The 20017-nt window shown below is 55.7% G+C and overlaps 1 protein-coding gene across 2 annotated transcripts in view; it reads right to left on the bottom strand.

Annotated features, from left to right (window-relative positions):
* ARHGEF10L (Rho guanine nucleotide exchange factor 10 like) overlaps positions 1-17448 on the bottom strand; it is a 73207-nt gene extending 55759 nt beyond the window's left edge. The window contains exons 1-4 of one of the 2 annotated variants that reach the window (XM_044421266.1): positions 17331-17448; positions 2287-2377; positions 895-1185; positions 533-563 (exon numbers count right to left, since the gene is read on the bottom strand). In XM_044421266.1, the coding sequence (XP_044277201.1) occupies positions 533-563; positions 895-1185; positions 2287-2323 (359 nt within the window). In that variant the 5' untranslated portion in view covers positions 2324-2377; positions 17331-17448. Of the gene's footprint in view, positions 1-532; positions 564-894; positions 1186-2286; positions 2378-17330 lie in introns of those variants that run through there. The other variant, XM_044421260.1, reaches the window with a different exon arrangement.
* Between the last annotated feature and the right edge of the window lie 2569 nt (positions 17449-20017).

Raw genomic sequence — 20017 nt, 5'->3', positions numbered from 1 at the left:
ACGGGTGGGAGGGAGATAAAACCAATCAAAGAAATCAACCATGTTGAAGCCCTAAAATTAGCAAAACCAGCGCTCAAGAGGCAAGAACACCCCCTGAGCCATGGAGCAGATCTTAGGTTGTCAGGGGAGGGAAGGAAGGAGGGAGGGAGGGAAGGAGGGAGGGGCAAAGAAGCAGGCAAAGAGGCACCCGAGGGAGGGAAGCACGGTGTAGTGGTGAGATTCTGAGGGCTCAGGATCCACTCCCCACTCAGCCGTGAAGCACACCAGGTGGCTTTGGGCCAGTTGCCCTTGGCCACCTCACCGGCTTGTGCGAGAGATGAAAAGGGGAGGGGGGGATGGCAAGAATCGCCTTGCGTCCCTGACGGGCTGCCAAGAGACGAGGCAACAGCAGCCGCCACCAGCAACGCTTCTGGTTCCCAGGCCTGCGATGCAGAAGGGGCAGGGCAGGGCAACGGCGGAAGGAGAGACCCCATCCCCTCGTCCTGCAAGCGGGTCAACGCAACGCACCAAGCGCCCCCCTGAAGCCACTTACTCTGACGGGGTCTGCAGGTCAAGGTGATCTGCTGGAAAGGAAAAGACAAGCCGGTCAGCGGGGCACCGGCAACGCCGTGCATGCTAGGCGGGGAGTCCGTGGGGGCGCCCGCAGGCCTGCCCCACAGGTGTCGGAGGGGTTTGACGCTCTGCACGCGGGCCAGAGGGCCCTGCCAGTGCCCCACGGCAATGCCGCGAGTGAGGTAAGCACAGAAGTCAGATTCTGTCTGTTCGCCGCAGCTGGGGAAGAACATTCTCGAGAAAGGAGCGTGTGCCATTCCGGCCGTGCGGATGCGCTGAGGGGCGGCCGGGAGAAGAGCCGCGAACCCAGCAGGAGCAGCTCGCGCCAGCGGCCAGGCTTACCGAGGTTCGTGCCGGAGTCTGAGGGGGTCAGGGGGACCCGGCCCTCGAGCAGCGCCTCCTCGGCCTCCCAGTCCTCCGAGGGCTCCAGGTCCTCGCTGACGCTGGACCTCCGCCTCGGGGGCGGGTCTTGCAGGGCGCCCCTCGTGCCCAGCTCCATCCGGGCATGGCTCACCACCAGTCCACCACTGTCCTCCTCCTCCTCCTCCTCACTGTCCTCGAAGTCAAAGTCCTCCCCCACATCCTCCTCCGGGTCCGCCGAGGTCTCCAGAGCAGCCGGCACGGCTCCGTCTCCTGCACAGAGGGCAGACGACGCGGGTCAGGGCAGCCGAGAGGGGCCCAAGCGGCCACGGCCCTGCCCGGCCAGTCGCGTGGGGCTTCTGTCCCCGGCAGCCCCGGCCCGCAGGGCCTACGCGGGGGAAGGCTGGGAACTGTCCGACACACCGGCAGGCCGGGCTGCGGAACACAACCCGGGCCTGAGCAGCTGGCGGGGCCTTGCAGGGACCGGCTGCCAAGGGGCTGGCGAGTGACGCCGCGACGGAAGCACCGGAGCTGCCCACGGGCCTTGGAAAGCCAGGCCTGCGACTCTCCCAGGAGAGCTTCCGGGTCAGTTGCACGGCTGGAACGACGGGGCGGAGGGAAAAGCTTGGGGAGTCAACCTTAGCCCAAACAAAGATTTCCCGTTCCTCGCAGCAGCTACTCCTGGTCTGGATCAGGAGCAGAGACCCTCCAGCCTGGGGGTCAACCCCGCCTGGCCACACCCCCTTCCTGTGGCCCCACACTCCTCCCCAACCATGGATCGCTCAGTGGTCTCCCGGCTTTTCCACTGGTATTCCCCCTTCCCAAAAGGCTGCAGTTCCTCTTCTAAAGCAGAGCATCTGGCGATGGTAATTCTTACGCCGCATTGGCATCCCACCTTCCTTCCTCTTGTAAGGAACCCAGCGCAGCTTGCAAGTTCTTCCTCCTCTCCCTTTTATCCTCACAACAAGAACCCCGAGAGCTAGAAAGTTGCTCTGTTTTATACGAGAGCTGATCTTTCTCAGAATCCTATGAAAACGACCCACGTGTTCACAAGGCAGGTTTGCCGCTGTGCGGTAACTCTTGGAAACCACACCCAGGCTCCTTCCAGATTCAGATCCTTCTTGACAGTAACAGTGAGGTCTAGAAACTTGCTCTATGTTCATCTGAAAAGTTTTTCAGACTCTTGCAGAAACAGCCAGGTATATTTGGCATCAACATTTGTCTGGGGTGATCACAAGGTCCTGAACATTCCAGGATCTTGTGATGACTGCGAAGCAACTTCTGCAGCCCTGATTTAAAAAGAAAAAGAAAGAAAGAAAGAGCGAACAAACGAAAGCCAGCCAGCCAGCCTCTTATTAGGCAGGTTGATGATACCTAGTGGAGAGCTCGGGGGAGGCTGGGAGGTGGCCATCGCGCACTGCCTCTCACTGTTTTGCTGCTTCTCTCCTGGCTCCGCAGCTGCTTCCTAAAGAGAAAGGGAGACGAGAGACATTCAGGAGAGACGCGGTTCTTCCAGGAACCAATCCTGGGATCCTCCCCCTAACGCTCCCCCGGCTGAGGTCCCTCCTCGGTGCCCACATCCCATAATGCCAGGCCCCAGCTTTGCACTGCAGCTCCAGGATTTAGGCCAAGGGCGAAGCTGCACTGGCTGATGGGGGGCAAAGCCCAAGGGGCAGAAAGCATGGGGGCAGAGGGTGCCTCTGTGCCCCCCCCAAATCCGCTGGCCAGCCAAGGTCAGCCCTCCAACCGAGGCTCTTCAGACAAGGAGGGAAGCGAGATGCAGACGGGTGAGGATTCACCATCCTCCGGCAGACCCCGTCTCGCCTCCCCCACGCTGCCTCCCAAAACTCCCCCTTCAGCGCTTCCTCAAGGTCCCTGCAACGACCTTGGAGACACCGCTGAGCTGGCGCTTCCCATCCGGCTCCGGGGACTGCAGGACAGCCCTCCCTGGCTGCAGGAATGCCTGCCTGATCCCAAGGAAAGCTGCAGAGCATGGCCAGAGGAGTAGTCTTCCGAAAGACCTCCTGGGTCTTTTCCACTTCAGTCTCTGATCATGAGGGCTAGAAACTTAGCTCATCTTTGGCTCAAAAGCTGGGAAATGGAGAAACACCAACACATCCTGCCTTCCTCCAGCAATGGCTGGACATGTCATGGAACAATCGTTCGCAGCCCTTCGTATCCTTTGGGCCTCCACACAGGGCTTTCTTGAGAAGGGAATTTCCATGTTCGCTGATATTCTCTTATTATATTTATGGTCAGTTGAAAGGACATGGACACTGTGGTAGTACTATTGGGAGTAAAAATTATTGCTCTGGCTTTCAAACACAAAATAAGATAATTGCATTAGGGTGGTTGTTTTTAAAGTTGCTAGTAATAAAGTGGAAAATCCGAGGATTGGCAGGAGAAGGAAGACCACCCTCACAGGAAGGGGTTGAGAGAGAGAATTAAGAATTAAGAGAGTGAATTAAGAATTCACTCTGTTCCGAAAACCCCACGTTCTGCCTGTGCTACTTCTGGTGTTTGCAGGCCACAGCGGAGGGCGCCTGTGATAGAAAGCTGGTCACTCGCTCTTCGACGGGTTTCTGTGAAATTGCCAGAACCTAAAAATAAAAAACGTAGGCTGCTGTCCACAGCACCAACCAGTTCCACCTCTAAGCGCAACTCACCCAGCAAACAGGATCAAGGGAAACAGGTCCCGGCCCCCATCCCGTCCCTCCCTGAGCCAGTCCCAGACGGTCCCGGAGAAACAAGCAGGCGACCCCAGAATGGCTCTGATGAGCCACGGATGGGAAGCAAGGCATGTACCGAAGAAGCTGCGAGCCACAAAGCCCCTAATTCAGCCACCTGGCCCATGGCAAGCTGACGCTATTTCCCGATCCTGATCCACCGTTCCTGGTGCCACATAGAGGGAAAAGGAGGTTCCCAAATAAATCTGAGAAGCTGTACGACATGGAGAAGAACGCAGACAGTGTGCAGAATTCTGTGCCCTCCTGAATTCTGTGCCCGCCGAGCAGAGCTGTTAGCCCCGTCGCACAGGCGCTTGGGGGACGACGTGGAAGCCTCTTCCTCCACGCTCCCGGGGCCGGCATATGGCGCAGCGCATCCCGCCCCTAGAGCGGTGCTCCGACTCGTAACTACATTAACTCGTTCGCCCGAAGCGGCGGCAGAGCCTTCTCCCTCCCTCCCTCCCTCCCTCCATCTTAGGAAAAAGAGCAATTAGTAATTTCCACCACTTATTTCCAAAAGGGGAAATTTAGTTTACTAACGTTCTTCCGTCATTTTCAGGGGCCAGATGGTGGTTCAAGTGGGGGGGACCCCATAAGTAGCTCCAGAGAAAATCGGTCAGGTGGCGACCATATGGCGGCTGCCGAGGACTAAGCGGGCTTGCGAAGTTTGTGCAGCACAAAGTGGTGTCGACAGCTGCTTCCAGTGTCTGTGATGTCTCCGTTTATGACAGGCATCGCACCGCTCACCCTGGAAGCTCGAGGCCCGTGCGGGACGTTTCCCCCAGTGCAACAGCCAAGCCGCGGTCCAGGCGGAGTCGTGACGGCCCCCCTGCGGCCGCTGGCCGTTCCTCCCCACAAGGCAGCCCCTGTGCCATGGGGTGGCATCACAGCCACCGGGAGGAGGCGGCTGGTTGCAGGATCTGGCCCAAATAACAGCCCCTGCAGCGAGAGCAGATTCAGGTGGAGGGACCTGCCGGGGGTGCACGGGGGTGGCTAGAGTTCCGCACTTGAAAAAGCTCGGATCCTGCCACAGTCGCGGACTGTGAAGGAAGAGGCAGCCTGCGACAGACTGTTTCATGTCCGCTCACCTCCCTTGTGCATCACATACACAAAATGTGTCGGGGGAGTCACCCTCTTTCTTCGAGACCCCCGTTCTCCATGCCAGCAGGGGAGCCTTCCTCCAGGGATCTGGGCCCCACTGCTGAGGGGCACCGGTAAGGACTCAAAAGATCGGGGGCTCGGGACAAATAGAGCAGCACAGACTGACATACGCTTTAAGCCCCGCGCCCCGGTCGATCTGCCTGCCGGCCTCCTGAGGGAACCCCGATCTGTAAGGACAGGGGGAAGAAGGCGCTTGAATTCAGACGAAAAGCTCAGGTTGCAAGCTTCAGAGGGGAGCAGAAGTGTTTGTGAGCAAGAAGCTGGGCAGATGAGATGCCACGAAGAGGATCAGAGCCCGTGCCTTTACTTCCGCACGCTTGCTGGGCCAGCAGGGGGAGTCAGGGCTCCAGCGCTCACGATTCGCCCCGCAATCGCAGGTGTCCTCCGCCACCTGTCCACCCCCTTCGCTGCTCCAAGTAAGCAACCGTGGCTTCAAGGGGATGACGTGCCCCCGAGAGCTGGGCATTCACCGCACACCACACACACCACTTCTGTGCAAGTAGCAGAAAGTCACGGGGATGGTGCCTCGTGCAGAATGGGGGAGATCCCCCCACCCAGCAGGGTCTCGTCTCACGGCCGTAGTGCCTGGCTTACATTATGGCGAAGTATGTCGCTATGGCCCTTTTCCAAATGGGGACTCGGTTTAAAAAGACCCACTCAGGGGTCTGCAGGCTCTTGCTGGCGCCCCCCACCCGTGCACTGGCAAAGAGCTCCCTTCCTTTCGCTCCTGTTTTGGCTTCCAGTGATTTCCATTCATGATTTCAAGCTGATTATTTTTGAGTCTCAATGACTCTTCAATGATCGCCTGAGATTGCATAATAGATGTTTTCAAAATCGTTATACCAGGACTTGGACTGGCAGCCTCTCAACTAGAGGACTGCCGACGCTTCAGAGGAGTGTCCTTTGTACAGCAGGAGACAGGGCCACCCTAAGCTGGTGCAGGCCGGCCTCTTCTGTTCCAGTTTCAATCAGCCCTTTATTCAGAACCATGAGGACTGGGATCTTATTTCAGTTTTTAAGCAAAGACATAGCTCACTGCCAAAGCACCTGCTGTGTACACAGGAGGTCTCGGTTTCAGTCCCTGGCAGCATCTCCAGGGAGGGCCGAGAGTGACCCCGGCTGAAATGCTGGAGAGCTGCGGCTGCCAGTCCGTGCCAACGAACCCACATTCTGACTCAGGAGAACTCAGCTTCTCGTGCCCCCAACTGACCTCTCCAGTGCTTCAAGATTTTGAGGCTGCTGTTCTGCTTAATTTTCTGCTTAATTCCCAGCATCTCCAGCAAGGGCTGAAGCTCTGCAGAACCATGACTTCCCGTCAGCGATACTGGGGAAAATGGCCCAAGCAGGGCCTGACTCCGTGGAAGCCAGCGCCTGTTTAAAATAACCCATTAGCCGAAGCCATGAGGACCAGGATCCTTATTTTTTGGAGAACTTCACAATTTGAGAGGGGTGAGAGCACGTGCTTTCCATGCAGAAGGCCCCGGCCGCATCTCTGGGTCGGGCTAGGAAGAAAAGACTCCTGCCTGAAACACAGTGGCAACGAGCCGGGGCTCCGTAGGCCCGGAAAAAGCAAGGCTACCGACATTCCTGCACCAAACATTCCTGCACGCGGTGGGCATGTCGTGAGCGGAGTCGGCTGGAGCCGGGGGTCAGACTAGATGGCCCGGGAGACCCCTTCTGCCTCGCTCTGTTTCTGTGTTTCTATTTGCACACTTCATGCAGAAGTCTGGAATCATTCGACAAAGGAAACTGCGCCTCGTCAGCTAATATGAAACCAGGTCAATAGGGGAGCAGCTATCTAAGAGAGACTGTATGGCCCTTCCTGTCGACCTCCTGTAATACTTTCAGTGACTGGGGCTCGACACCCTCCGTAAGACTTCCGCTGCCCTTCAGAGCGGAGGGAGGGAATAGGGAGTATGTGGAAACACGGCTGCTTCCAAACACAAGACCTTTGTACGTTTTTTGTTGAATATGTCCGGTAGCAGCCAGCAAAGCGCAAGGATCAGTGTGGATGCCCCCTTCCCTCCAGTTAACCCCCCATTAGAAATAGTCCAGCCGAGAGACAGGGCTGGAGGAGGAGCTGGCTTGGTCTGCATGTTGATGCGAGCTTAGCTAGGGTTGCTCTTTGAGCCACCATTTCCCTAAACAATCTGCCCCTTGCCAAACTTCGGGATGGAATTCTCCAGGCAAAAAATGCAAATAAAAATCAGTAAATCAGCAGAGGAGCAAGAATGAGAGAATGTTCAAACATTTGAGGGGTTTGCTTGCAAAAAGTTGAATTTCAGAGTTCTGATAGGGTTGCTTCCCCAAAGCCATCACTATTTTCATACATGAGCCCACTCTACATATCAATTTATATTGTTCTTACTTTAATTGGACATCACTTTGGTATTACCTTCCAGAAAGTAGAATAGACACTTCACAGGTACTTCAGTAAGGAGGCAGATTAAAAGAGGAGGAGGAGGAAGATACATTGTGGAAGGCAGGCAAATATATCAGGAAAGAAAAGGAAATATAATGGAGAGGAAAGGAAGGAGGGTGGGTAGGTGGGCTGAGGAAAATTGAATGGAAACATCTAATGCCTTACTTTCCTGCGCTCAAAGCACATAGGAGACAAGTCGAAAGAGGGAGATCTAAAATAATTTGAAGGTTCAACGCACAGAAATCCTTCAGTTCGGTGCTGCTGCTGCTTGGCTGGACTGAAGGGTAGCGCTATGAAAGGCCGGGGGCTCATTCTGCCTTGCGGGAGCTCCAAAGACAGCAAGGCCTGAGCATCCCCTGCCTGGCCTGCGCTAGGCAACCCGGACAAAGAAGCTCTCCTTTCATGCGGAGTTCAGCCTGAATCACTGGGGTCGCAGAGAGCTCTCCCAAGGCAAGGAAACTCCAGACAATCCCCCAGTTCTTGCTGCAGGAGGAGTTGGGAAACCAAGCAGACGCAGGCGCCAAGAATGTCCATGACCAACCCCTTCTCCAATTAGGAGATTATTTTCCCAAAGAGCAAAGTCCAGAATTGCTCAATTCTTAGGATTGAAACACTGCCACCCAACCAGACGGGGAAAGGAAACGAGGAAGATGGAGCGGCCAGGGATGGACTGCAGTTTAAGGACACAAACAGTGCCGCTGGATCAGACCAAACATCCTTTACAGCCAGCATCCTGTTTGACCCGGAGGCCGGTGAAGAGCCTCCAGGAAGGGCAGCGAGGAAGAACGAGCTACCGCAACCGTGTATGGTCTGAAGCAGCGCCTTCACTTTCAGAGGCCGTCTCTCTTTGAGCGACAGGTGCCGGGGACAAGAGACCAGCAAGGCCATGCCTTCAAGTATTGCGTGTGCGAAACTCAACAGCCTCCTGCTGTCCTCTGACAGAAGCACAATGCTAGAACTAGAAGGACCTTATTGCTCCACCTTAAGCTCAGATTTTCGGGGGAGCTATTCCCAGGGAGCGAAGACTTGAGGTCTGCAAGAGTCCAAGACCCCAGCATCAGAGAGGAAAGGGCACCTCTGAACGAGCATGAGAGCAAGTTTAAACATTATGCGTTAAAGAATCCAATTCCTTAATGCGTGGATGACAGAAAAGATACCTGAGAATCCACCAAACACAGAATGACTTTCGTAAGATCTATGCATTCCTCAACACTATCTTCAATCTACCGTATGCCTATTTATTCCACAAATGTGTTTCCACGACGGAATTCAAGCCAAGGGTGTAATGGTTCTTTTGGCTAAAGTTCTGCTTGACAAAACAGAATCGTCCCGCAATCAGTAAACAACCGTTCAAACATTCCTTTGCAGCAGGTGTGTGGAGAAGATTCCCTGGGGTTAGTTTCTTTGCTTGCTTATTTATGAAATGTATTGACTGTCTCTGAAAATAAACTTCTCTAGGTGTTTTACAAGTTAAACCCTCATAATAACGCAAAGAAATTCACAACAAAGTCAGCAAGACGAAGCAAACAGACCAACACAGAAGCAGTATCAGGAATACAGGCTGTTTTGACAATTCATGTTATCGTTTGCAGATACTGTTTCATGTAGTAATAAAACAAAAGCAAGCTAAAGCGGCCTTGAAACCTTTAAATGCTGTAAGAGACCAACGATAAGCATGTTTGGGGGGGGGGAGTCCTGCAATGCCTGAGTGAAGGATGCTGGGAATTGTAGGCCTGCGTTTCTGTCACAACATGCATGAAATTCCACCCTGAAGGACAAGCCTTGAACAACAGTGTTACGCTGTGTTACTAAGGACTAAGTCCCACTATTATCCATGGGCTTGCTCCACAGCGTAAATCACAGCCTAAAAGAGTTTAAAGACTGGAAGAGAGGAGCCTCCCGCCGGCACCAGAAAGGCAGCAGTGTAGGTACCAGGCGATCTTCCCTTGGAGAGGGTTCCAGTAATGTGGGAGCCACCACTGAGAAAGCCCTGTAACGCTTCGACCCCGCACACAGCCGGCTGGGGCTCGGGCTTTTTTCCACTCGGCCGTGCAGAAGACTGTGCTCCGAAGCAGCCTGGCACGCCGACGCTCGCCTGACTGACAGAGAAACAGCCTGTACGGGGCGAGCGTCTGATCTGAGGCACGTCTGATCTGAGCCAAGCACAGCGGGCTGCTGAAGCAGAAAGCCCCTTCCACGTGCCCAGAATAGAAATGTGGCTGGCCGGTCAGAGGGGGAGCAGTGCTCGCGCTCCCTCATCAGTCCCCGGCAGGATGGATAGAAAAATAAAAATACGGGCTAGTGGATTTGGAGGATTATTTACATGGCTGCATTAGAGACAAGACAGCTATGGTCCCAACTCAGGCGATTTCTAGAGACTGGGGAGGAAGCGCAGCCCTAAAACCTAAGAAGTCAAGATTCACAGGAGTCAGCATCCATGTGTTCGCACAAGCGCCTGCTGGTGCACCAGGCGGGAAAGGCCACCGGAGCAGGTCTCTGTGGGAGCGCCGCTAAGTTGCTCCGTTTTGGAGGTGGCGGCTTCCACTGGGTTCTGGGGGTTTCGGCAGGCCTGGCCATTGCTGATCACAACCCTGTTCGCATCTGCGAAGAAGTCAGTCGCAAGCAGTTCTGCAGGACTTAACTTCCAGGCCGGGGTGCAGAGCTCCTCCAAATGGCCGAAGCAAAGGAGATTCCCTTTGGCCGTATTTCTAGCATTTTCGCCTTCTGGAGAAAACTGTGTATTTCATGGCCATCCACCCCATTTTCTTACCATTTCCCTCCCTGTATCAACAGGCCAGCTAAGGAAATAGGTACTAGTCCAAAAAAGCTCATGGCACAATGAATAAAAGCTGCCACACAGCTTCACCAGTGCTAAAGTTTGATTCTAGCCTGTAGGGCTTGAATAGAAACCACGGTTTTCTGTCTCACTAGAGGGGTAAATAAATCTACTAATGCTGCAATAGTTGCGTTATCACCAATGAGTTCCGTTGTGAAGGGTTGCTTTGCCCACTTTGTATACTGTACTCAGGAGCTTCAACGCAACCGCTGCAGGGTGTCGCTTTGGCATGAGGTCTTCAACCCCGTTGCTTACATTTTTCTTTCCCTACACCTGTGTGTGCACTCTCTCTCTCTCTCTCTCTCTCTCTCTCTCTCTCTCACACACACACACACACACACACACACACACACACACACACAGAAAGAGAGTGAGAGAATGAACCTGAACAGTAGGGTCCAAATGGCCAAAAGAAAATTTAAAAAGGTCACTGCGATTGCTCCCATTATAACTAGCACTTCGCCGATCAGGTAAACTCTAATCAGGAATACCTTCATAATAAATCCATTAAAGATATTTTTTGTCTAGCAGAGGAACTCCATCGGCACCGATTCTGATGAGCACAAAGCACGGGGGGGCATTCAGCTACTGCACATCGCCACCGCTTCCCCTCACGGGCTCAGACACACCTGGAAGACACACCCCTGGATCCACGCAGACCATACAATTGCACCTGCACAATTGCACCGCTGCCACACTCCCAAAGATGCGGCAACTTCGGATCGCTTCCTCCCCCCCTTTATTCCTGCTCTTCTTCTCCCCTTCCCCCACAATCCCATGCTGGAATTTATTTACACCCCAGCGTGGTTATATATAAACCGACTCCTCTTCATTTCTGCTGACCTCCGAAAGGTCACCAAGTTGCAGCTGGCTTTGGGGTGGCAAAGGCAGCGCTGCAGCCACACGCCGGTCAGCAGGCGGGCAGGCAGACGGCCACGGTTACTATGCCTGCTGTTATCCCTAGAAGTAGCAATATTTGCTTTCTCTCGATCCATATCGCTGAGCTAGAATCAGAGGCAGACTCTCGCGACGCTCCGCGGTTCCTTTTCCCATGCACAAAATACTTTTCGCAAGTTCCTCTCCATCCCGTTCCTAAACCTGGGTTACGAGTGGGATCGTGCCGATTATCCTAAACCGAAGGCAGTGGCGGAGGTCTGTGGGGGAGACGCACAGCCCCGGAGTGGGGTGCAAACGCATGCCAGCCCGAAGGACTCTCGGAAGGCACTCCTCCTCCGCCACACCAGCCCCAGGAGCCCGGAGAGGAATTCGGGAGGGTCGGGGGAGAGAGCGCCCGCTTACCCCCGCTTCCTGTCGCTCTGGCCTTTGTTGTGATGTTACAAAGAAGCAGGCGGCTCCATGGTGCAGCTCAGAAACCCAGCGCCTCTCTCGCAGCGACCTCCGAGCACACCGTCCCCGTTATGTATGTCTTCTCCCCCGCGGGCAGCCCTCCTTCCATCGCCCGCGTGGGGAGGACCTAGGCCTCGCTCGGCTCGCCCTCCGCCGAGCGCCCCTCACGCTCTCCTCTGCACACAGCGAGATGGGGAGAGGCCAGGGGGCGCTGCGCCGCTTCTCCCCGCGTGCCCGTCGCCTCCCGGAGCAAGCGGAGCCACGGCCGATGTCGGTGCGCACGGCTGCCCGGGCACCCCCCACCTCCAGTGGCTGCCGCGGCCTTCCCTCGGGCTCCGGGAGGTCCTCCGGGCATGAATATTCAAGAGGCGCAGAGAGGGGCCAAGCCAGCCAGAGGAGCGTGTCAGCCCCACGTCACAGGCCAAGGACGGGAGATGCCTGAGCAGCCTCCCGCCCTCCCTCGGCTCGAAGAACTAATCCCACCCTTGGCCCGTTCTCTGCTCCGGCGGCCACAGCAGGGTGGGAAGATCGCGGCACGGCAGCAAATCAGATCCAGCCGCTCTCGAACGGCACCCGTTCCGAGGCAAGCCGGCATGCTGGATTCCGCTGGCCATGCGCCGACAGGAAACCTCCACCCACCGGCTCTGGCTCGGGCTCCGTAAATTGTGTGAACCGCCTACAAAGAGCCTGGCTTTTAAAGTGACAAATGTTACCATCCAGCTGGAAAGGAAGGAAGGAAGCGCAGGGAGCTTGCGTCGCCCCTTCCGGCAAGGACGGACACTCCAGTCTGTCCGTCCCCTGGGGCTGCAGCGCCTGACCTCTTCCAGCAGCCAGAGCACTCTAGGTCCCCTGGCATGTGGCCGCCCCGGCCCCCCAGGAAACAGCCAAGGTAGCAGGAAGACCAACCTGGCCCCGACCCACCCAGAGGAGCCATCACTGCCCAAAAGCACCCGCAAGAGCTTTGCAACCAGGAACAGCCACCTGAGTCCCGGCTGCTGCTGCCTTCCTCCTCCCGTCTCAACCCCTTTCCTCTTGTGTTGTGACCTATTGTGGAACCCTGAGGGGAAAGACCATTTCATCACTAATCTTTGCAAGTTTTTCTGGAAACCTCGGTTTGGTCGATGAGCAGGGTAGAAATGAGACTTGAAATAAACGATTTATTTCACCAGCATCCCATTGCTTTTGACCATTACTCAGACCTTTTCCATTTATCCTGGCTTTTCCCGGTCTTCAACCTATCTAAAGTTAAGCTTTAGATCCAGCATCCCCCGTGGCCTAGAACTGCACCTGAAAGCGTAGGGGTCAGGAAGCGGCCTCCCACCAAGGGGCTTATCCAGCGAGGGACGACTGGCAGTTCCCCGTACATGGGGCAGGGACCGCAGAGCCGCAAAGACTGCCGGGAGCTGAGTGGCAGGATAATCCAGGGCTAATTGCAAGGAAAGGTGTCTGTTGGCGAGCTCTTGACAGTCATTTCACAGGAAAAAGCATCCCTCTGACAGGCAGAGCCGCTCCCTGGATTTCTTCCCCTATCAATGGCTTCCTTCCCTTATCTGTCAGCACCACCAAGCACCACCTTAAGCGCTTCTTGACACATTGAAACAGCTCCTCTCCTTCTCATGTCACATAATCTTTAAAACCAGGTGTGATCAGATTATCTATAAAAACTGCCAGCCTGCACCCTGAGTACAAATGTCAAAAGAGCTATGAGATATACACGTATTTATTTTATTTTTAGTAATCTGTTGACTGGGAGATCAATGGGGGATTTGAGGGGCTTCCTTTAACAAATAGCAGACCTGAGCAACCAAGGAGTGGATTACGTGTTGCTGAAAGTTTGTGTTCAGCAACTGAAAATGTTGAAGAGTGGCAGATGGGGGGGACTTTATTTTTTAATAAAATAAGTGTGAATGGCTGGAAACGCATTGGCAGCCAAAAGGGTTGGGGGGTATCCAAGTGAGAACAACTTATTCCAAGTCTAAATCTTGTCCCATGGCAAGCCATGGCACAGGGCACAGGGCAGCAGGCGCATGAAACAGCACATGAGAAGATGAACGCTGGATGCACTGCCTTCACAAACGAAGCCATAAACCGGGCTTTCCAAAGCGGACCCCATGACTATTTAAAGTCCAAGCTCGACTATTTCCCAGCTTCTCACTGTAGGTGCTAAAGCAGAATGCCAGGGGTTGGTATTGAGTTAAAGCCCCAGGTGACGTAGGACCGGGCTCAGGTCAAGTTGCGACAACCCAGATTCAGGCCGGACGTCAGGAAAAGCTTCCTCACTGTCAGAGCAATAGGACAGTGGGACCAGCCGCCTGGAGGGGTGGGGGGCTCTCCCACAGTCAAGGCAAAACTGGGCAGCCCTCTGAGTGGGGTGGTAACGTGGTGTCCTGCAACAGCAGGGGGTGGGCTGGATGGCCTGCATGGCCCCTTCCAACTCGACTCTTCCATGATTCTACCTGGAAAAAGGTCTTCTCCCATATGGCCTGCCCAGTCCTTAAGAGCTTCTGGAGAGACTATAGTCTTGGAAGCGCCTTCAGTGGTGACTTGCATCAGGCTCGGGGTGGGACCAGATGGCCTCTGAGGCCCCCACCCAGGCCACAGGATCGTGCAGTCGAGTTGGAAGGGGCCAGGAGGCCATCGGGCCCAACCCCCTGCTGTCGCAGGACACCAAGTTACCCCACCTCCTTCAAGGCCGCGGTGCTGATGGGCAGAACCGCTGCTCCGGATTTCCTCACCTACCAGCGTGACGAAATCCCAGCGGCGCAGCCTCCGGCTTCCCACCTCCTCCAGCTCACGGGGATGCCACCGCAGGGTCAGCCCAGCCCGGCATGATCAGCTCTCCGCACGTCCCGCAACGCTCAGCTGTGAACAAGTGCAAGCACCTTCACCATCCACTGCTGGGGGAGAGAAAGGAACCAGACGAACGGGACCAACAGCCCCGTCTGGATCTCCGAGACGCCGCCGGGACGGCCTTCCTCTGCAGCAACACGCCTGCTCCTAACCGGTCGGCGCTCCTGTTTGCAACAGAGCAAACAGGGACTCGCCTTGAACTCTCGCTGAACCGATTTTTTTGCCAGGCCGAGCAGTACGCCCGGGGCTCCTGGTATTTTCCACGCAGCCAGGCACCTGCGTAGCGCTAACCTGGCCTCCCCAACTCAGCTGGGCCGCAGCTGGCCGGGTCCTGGGTCTCGCCCTGTCCTTCTGGTCCGTGGCGCCTGCTGCTCACACCCCGTCTTTGAATCTTCTGGGGACCTGCCTGCAAGCTTCCCGATTTCCCAGAAGGCCACAGCCCCGGCCCACCCTGTGTCACCCAACCACCAATTTCCTGGCATTTGCGACGCCCCTACCCACCAGCCACTTTCAAGGGCCAAAGTGCCCCTCCTGTGGCTTCTACGGGCACCGGAGCCTCGCGCTTGAGCACACTGGCATTCTGGTCCCGTCCACCTTTAGCACCGTCCTCCGCTGGAACGCTGTCCCTGCACGTCTCCAAGAGAACCCGGCCCTTCGCCCAAACGTAGCTCCCCACCCCAGTATCTGTACGCTCAGGCCTTAAGACCTAGAAACTCGGTCGTTTGTTCTTGCTTTTCTTAAATTAACACTGGGATTTTTCCAGAGTGCAGTCAGACATTCAGGCTGGGTGACTGCCTGACTAAAAGGTCACGATGACATTAAAATAAATATCAGTGGGAGCAGACACAAGAGGTGGCCTCGCTCTGTGCAGGCAGAGTTCACACCTGTGCAGGTGGCAAACGCTGGCAGAGAAAGCCACAAAACGCTGCCAGCCGCTCACACGCACACCTGCGCCGACTACCTCGGGCCTAGCAGAGCCTCCTGGCTTGGACAGCGGCTCCCAGACTCCCCGGGCGACGGCCGCCAGCGGCTGCACAGACCCTCGCCAGGCGGTGGGTGCCGCTGCTCCGGAGCACCACGCCGCGGTCCTCGTGAGCTTGCACCTGGCTCCACGGCTTCTCCGCACACCTCTAGCCGCCTGCTTGCTATTCTTAATATTATGCTCCCGCATCACCGTTTCACCTTGCACGGAGCCCAAGGCAAAGCAGATGGACTCGCTCCCCTTTTATTCCCCCGCCCACCCTGCGGGATGGAGAGTCCATTCGGGGAGCTTCGGCGCCAAGCAGCAGCCAGAACTTGGGCCTCTGCACAGTGGCTCTGGGGCCCCTCTGCGCTGCCAAGCATTTCTTTCTTCGTGGGAAGCAACTAGCCCTCCAATAAGTTACCAGCCAGTGTATATGCCAGCATCATTATTAGTATTGCTATTATGATTACCACCCACGTTTTTCCTCTTGTATGAGACCCAAAGCAACATACATTGTCCACCTCCCCACTTTATCCTTCGAACAACCCCGTGAGGTAGGTTAGGGCCAAGGCCCAGAGACCGGCCTGAAGTCACTCCGAGTCCCACAGCCAGGTGGGGAACAGTGGCAGGTCTCTGTGTCCCCGTCCGGGGCTAGCCACCCAGTCTGGTTCTCCAGTCTGACTGCTTCCTCGCTGCGAGCGATTCTTTCGCTACCCTAGAAAGTCAGAATGCCTCTGCCAGGGCTGAGTGACTCACCATAAGTAACTCAGCCGCACGGATGCAGCCCCGTCCCACCCCATAGACCATCACGCCCCCAAACCGGAATGCAGCCCTGGAACCGAAAGAATGCTAATACGTCACTGTGTAAATACCTCCACGCTCGGTTTAACAGCAGAAAAGCACACGCTCCAGCCTAAAGCCCAAAACTGTTCTGCTCTGAAAAAATTAACTGGGGTGCATGAAGAAGCTGCAGGCAGTCAAGTTCAAATGAAGGCGCACTGCGGGAGTCGCGGGGAGACCAGCCTCACACCCTTCCAAGCCGACACGCCTGAGTGTGCCTCCCGCCCTACGGAAGGTAAACGTTCCAGCTTCTGCCTCTCATTAACACACGCACCTTCCCCTCTCACCAGGCGTAAACAAACAAAACCGTCAGCGCTTTCGGGTGAAACGTGATGCGCCAGGTGTGGCAAGAGCCGTGTTTAAAGGCTTGGACAAATCAAGCTTTGTTTCCACCCTTTCGCCTGTGGCCCCCACTGCAGCCCGCGGCCGGGGGCACCCTGGGCCCCGTGCCCAGAAAGGTGCCACTGCCCATTCCTCCAGTGCCGGCGGCCGTCAGCAGGACGCCCGCAGGGAGCCCCAGGCTCAGCAAGGCTGCCTCTTCCCCAGCGTGGCCACCCCATTTTGCCCCTCCTCGTGGCTCCCGCTCGCTTGCCCAGCACGGGCTGCCTGGGCACCCCCTGGGCTCCCTGACAAGGCCACTTCCTCTCCTCCACTGCGGGCCGTGTCTTCCTCTGCCTCTCCCTCCGCCAAAGCAGCGGAGACGGCCAGAAGGGCGAGCAGGAGATGCCTCCCAGGCGAGCAAGGATCCGGCGGCCGTGCGCAGGAAGAGGGGAGACGCTGAGGGTGGGGACCGGCAGTGGGGGGGACAAGGATCCTCCCGAGCCCGAGCTGGCACTGCCAGCCCAACAGCCAACCTAGCCATGGGCAAGCACACGGCGACAGGCCGGGCCCAGGGACGCTTTGCAGAAAGGAAGCAGCAGCTGAGAAAAATGCCTAGTGCCACCGGCACAGCACAGCAGAGCAGAGCATTCACACCCTTTCTTCTGAAATCTAGAAAGCATCAGAGCTCGCTCTGAGCACAAGCACACTCTGCGCATGCCTGGAGGTAGCATCTCCTTGCCACGCCAGGTTGTGCTTGCCCCTAGGAGCAGTTGCCAGTGCTGAGCCCTGGCTCACCCGCCCGCTGAGGAAAGGCAGGCTGCAACCTGTCGCCAGCGGAGGGGCAGAACAGGAAGAAGGCGAGAGCTAATGAACGGCATCCTCTCTTCTATTAAGCTGCAGGGACATGCAGCTTCCGCGATTCACGCAAGGAGTTTTCCGAAAGGAGCATACCCATTCCGTGTCCTTCCCGCTTCTCCTGCCACCCTCTGGGCTCAAGTCACGAGTGCCGTGTGCGTCTCGCTCTTCTGGCAGGGAAGGCCATCCGATGCGCGAAATGCCCCAGCCCTTCCGTTGTCGCTTCCTCTTCAGCGCAGCCTGCAGTCCAGGTGAGTCAGTACCTGTGGGAACAGAACACGGGTGACTTCACCCGTACCTGCTGCAGCAGTTTCACCTCTGGAAGGAAAGCCTTTGCTTCTCTGACTCAGAGGGGCTGAGCGTCTTGACCCACCCTGGGCGGCGCTAGGAGGAAAGACGTTAAAGATGCTGCTGCTAATGGGGTGGGGGGTGCCGGCTGGGTGGGTCAAGACGCAACTCCCATCACACCCAGCCAGCTTGGGTCCCCGTGTTGCCTTCCTTCAGGCACTTGGCCAAGCACCTTTCTTTTCTCTTAGGCTTTCTGAGACGTGGCCAATTTTCAATGGTGTCCTGTAGTTTGTTACAAGAGATTTAAAACAATACAATGCTTCAGACTGTAGTTATTGCAACTCTCCATATGGCAGTTTGGTCTTTCAGCTGATAGGTCCAAAGGATTTCGGATGGGAAGTGGATAAATCAGGGGCACGGCTGAGGAATGGGACGGAAATACTTTAAATTAATAAATGTGAAAGCTTTCTCCAGACTTCCTCAACTGGAAGCAATACTAGTCTTGCCCGCAGTTCAAGCTGCAAGAGGGGCGGAAACAGGCTCCACGTTGCCAAGAAAGTTTGTCAGTTCTGGCAGGAGTCGTGTTTTTTTCCGCCTTCCTCTTTCCCTGCCAGTGGGTCCTCTCCCTGCCTTGCAGAGCGTTCTCAGGAGACATGGAAGAAAGAGGAGCCTGGAAAACGGAGAATTCTTCAAAACCTTGTTCACCAGGAACCAGACAAAAGAGGAACCTGAACCCTTCAGAAGAAATTAGGGTGTTTCCCGCACAATGCAGAGGAGACTCACGTGTTGTGTGTACGTGGGAGCAACTTCACACGCGACTCACAGCAAAAGAGCAGCCCATGGACGGCATTCCAGGTGAAGGCTCCTCGCATGGTTGGAAGGCTCTCGACAACCTGTCAGGCAGAAGCGCCTCTGTCAGCCCGAGACCAAACTAAATGCGAGACACTCTTGGGGACCACCTTCCAGTGATGGGCAGGAGCAAAGGCAGAAGGGACCAAACGCTCCAAAAATACCAACCTATTGTTTGCATGTTAGCTTAATTTGTTCATTTAATTAATGCCAAACTCGGCAGCCTCAGGGGATGCACTGCAGCCTTGCTGAATGTGGAAAACAGACGCACAAACATCGCAAATGGCAAACCTATCGAACAGGAGCCATAAGCGAGACCAGGGGGAGGAGGCAAGCCTGGGGACCCCAGCAAGGGCAGATGGACCCCAGCCCGAGGCCCTGCACACCAGCCTTGGGGACACGTGGGCCCATTCAAGTACTTCGTAGGGTTCTGCCCAAGCAGAGGGCAAAGCTGTTCCAGAGGAACTTTCGCCAGCGTGGACAGTCACACCGCAGCGCTCCTTCCTCCCAGCTCTCCATGACACCCTCCCGCCCTGGCTAAAAGCGCACAGGCCCCTTCGAACCTGTCTCGCCCGCCAAGGGGCAGCACAATCACGGGCAAGGAGAAACCTTTGGCCACGCTTTGGTCTCCCTTCCCACCACTCGTTATGCTATTAATACCCACAGAACGCCACTGAAAGCTGGTTGCATTTATGGGATTGGGCACCCTCTGGTGGACTGTCAGACTGCAACTGGAGTTTCTCTTTCCCAAAGAGGATCTGTTAAGGGGTGCAGCATTTCCATTTCCCAGAAATAAAGGCGCTCAGACAGATGCTTCTGATACAGGCTGAATGCGCGCCCCACTACTTGCTTGCGGGTGCTTTCAATACCGGGGTTCTCTGGGAATGAGGAATTCAACCCAGCGCAAGCAAGCCCAGCTGCCGTGGCGAAAGCAACTTTCTTTGGAAAGGACCTCTGCGAAGAGTACCGGGCATCCTGGGCAAGGAAGGGGGACCCCGATGCAGCGTTCCTTCTCTTGGCCGAAGGGGAGACGAGCCTTTTACAGCCCAGCGGCGATGCACATGCCCTCCATGCAGAAGTCCCCATCTCTCAGCCCCAGCTCGCCTCCGCTACAGAAGGTTTCTCTCTCCGCTTGGGACCCAGAAAGCTGCTGCCAAATAGCTTAATACAGCGGAGGCTTCGAGTGAGCCTATGTACCTGCCAGGTTGGGCACATTACGCAGTTTGAAAGAAGTCCCACCCCTCTGGGACCTGATCCCGAAAACATTCATGATTGTGCTAAGGATAGGTAATAAATTTGTTCCATCACTGAGAGAGTCACAGAAAGCAGAGAAATGGCTCAGCTATTAAATGGTTTGGGGCCCAGGCCCAAAGGACAGAAACCTACATATAATCTGGGCATGCCTGGAGATACTGGTGCAAGGCCAGCAAACTCTGGAGGACTGAGGTCTGCCCATCCCTGACCCAAGTATTCCCTTGTGAATTAAAGTCAACTCATTCGCATGCACCCTTGTAAGGACAGCCTCCCCATCTGGCCCCACACCACAAACTGAATGAACACGCCATATATACCCACAGATAAACAAGCGAGGGCAAGCCTGCATGGCAACACAGGCAGCCTAGCAATTGTTTCAAACATGGCTTTGG

This window comes from Varanus komodoensis, unplaced genomic scaffold (genome assembly GCF_004798865.1).
Source record: "Varanus komodoensis strain SLA01 unplaced genomic scaffold, ASM479886v1 scaffold116, whole genome shotgun sequence".
NCBI lineage: Eukaryota > Metazoa > Chordata > Lepidosauria > Squamata > Varanidae > Varanus > Varanus komodoensis.
The sequence above is the reverse complement of the archived record's forward strand: the minus strand, read 5'-3'. Positions and strand labels throughout refer to the sequence as shown.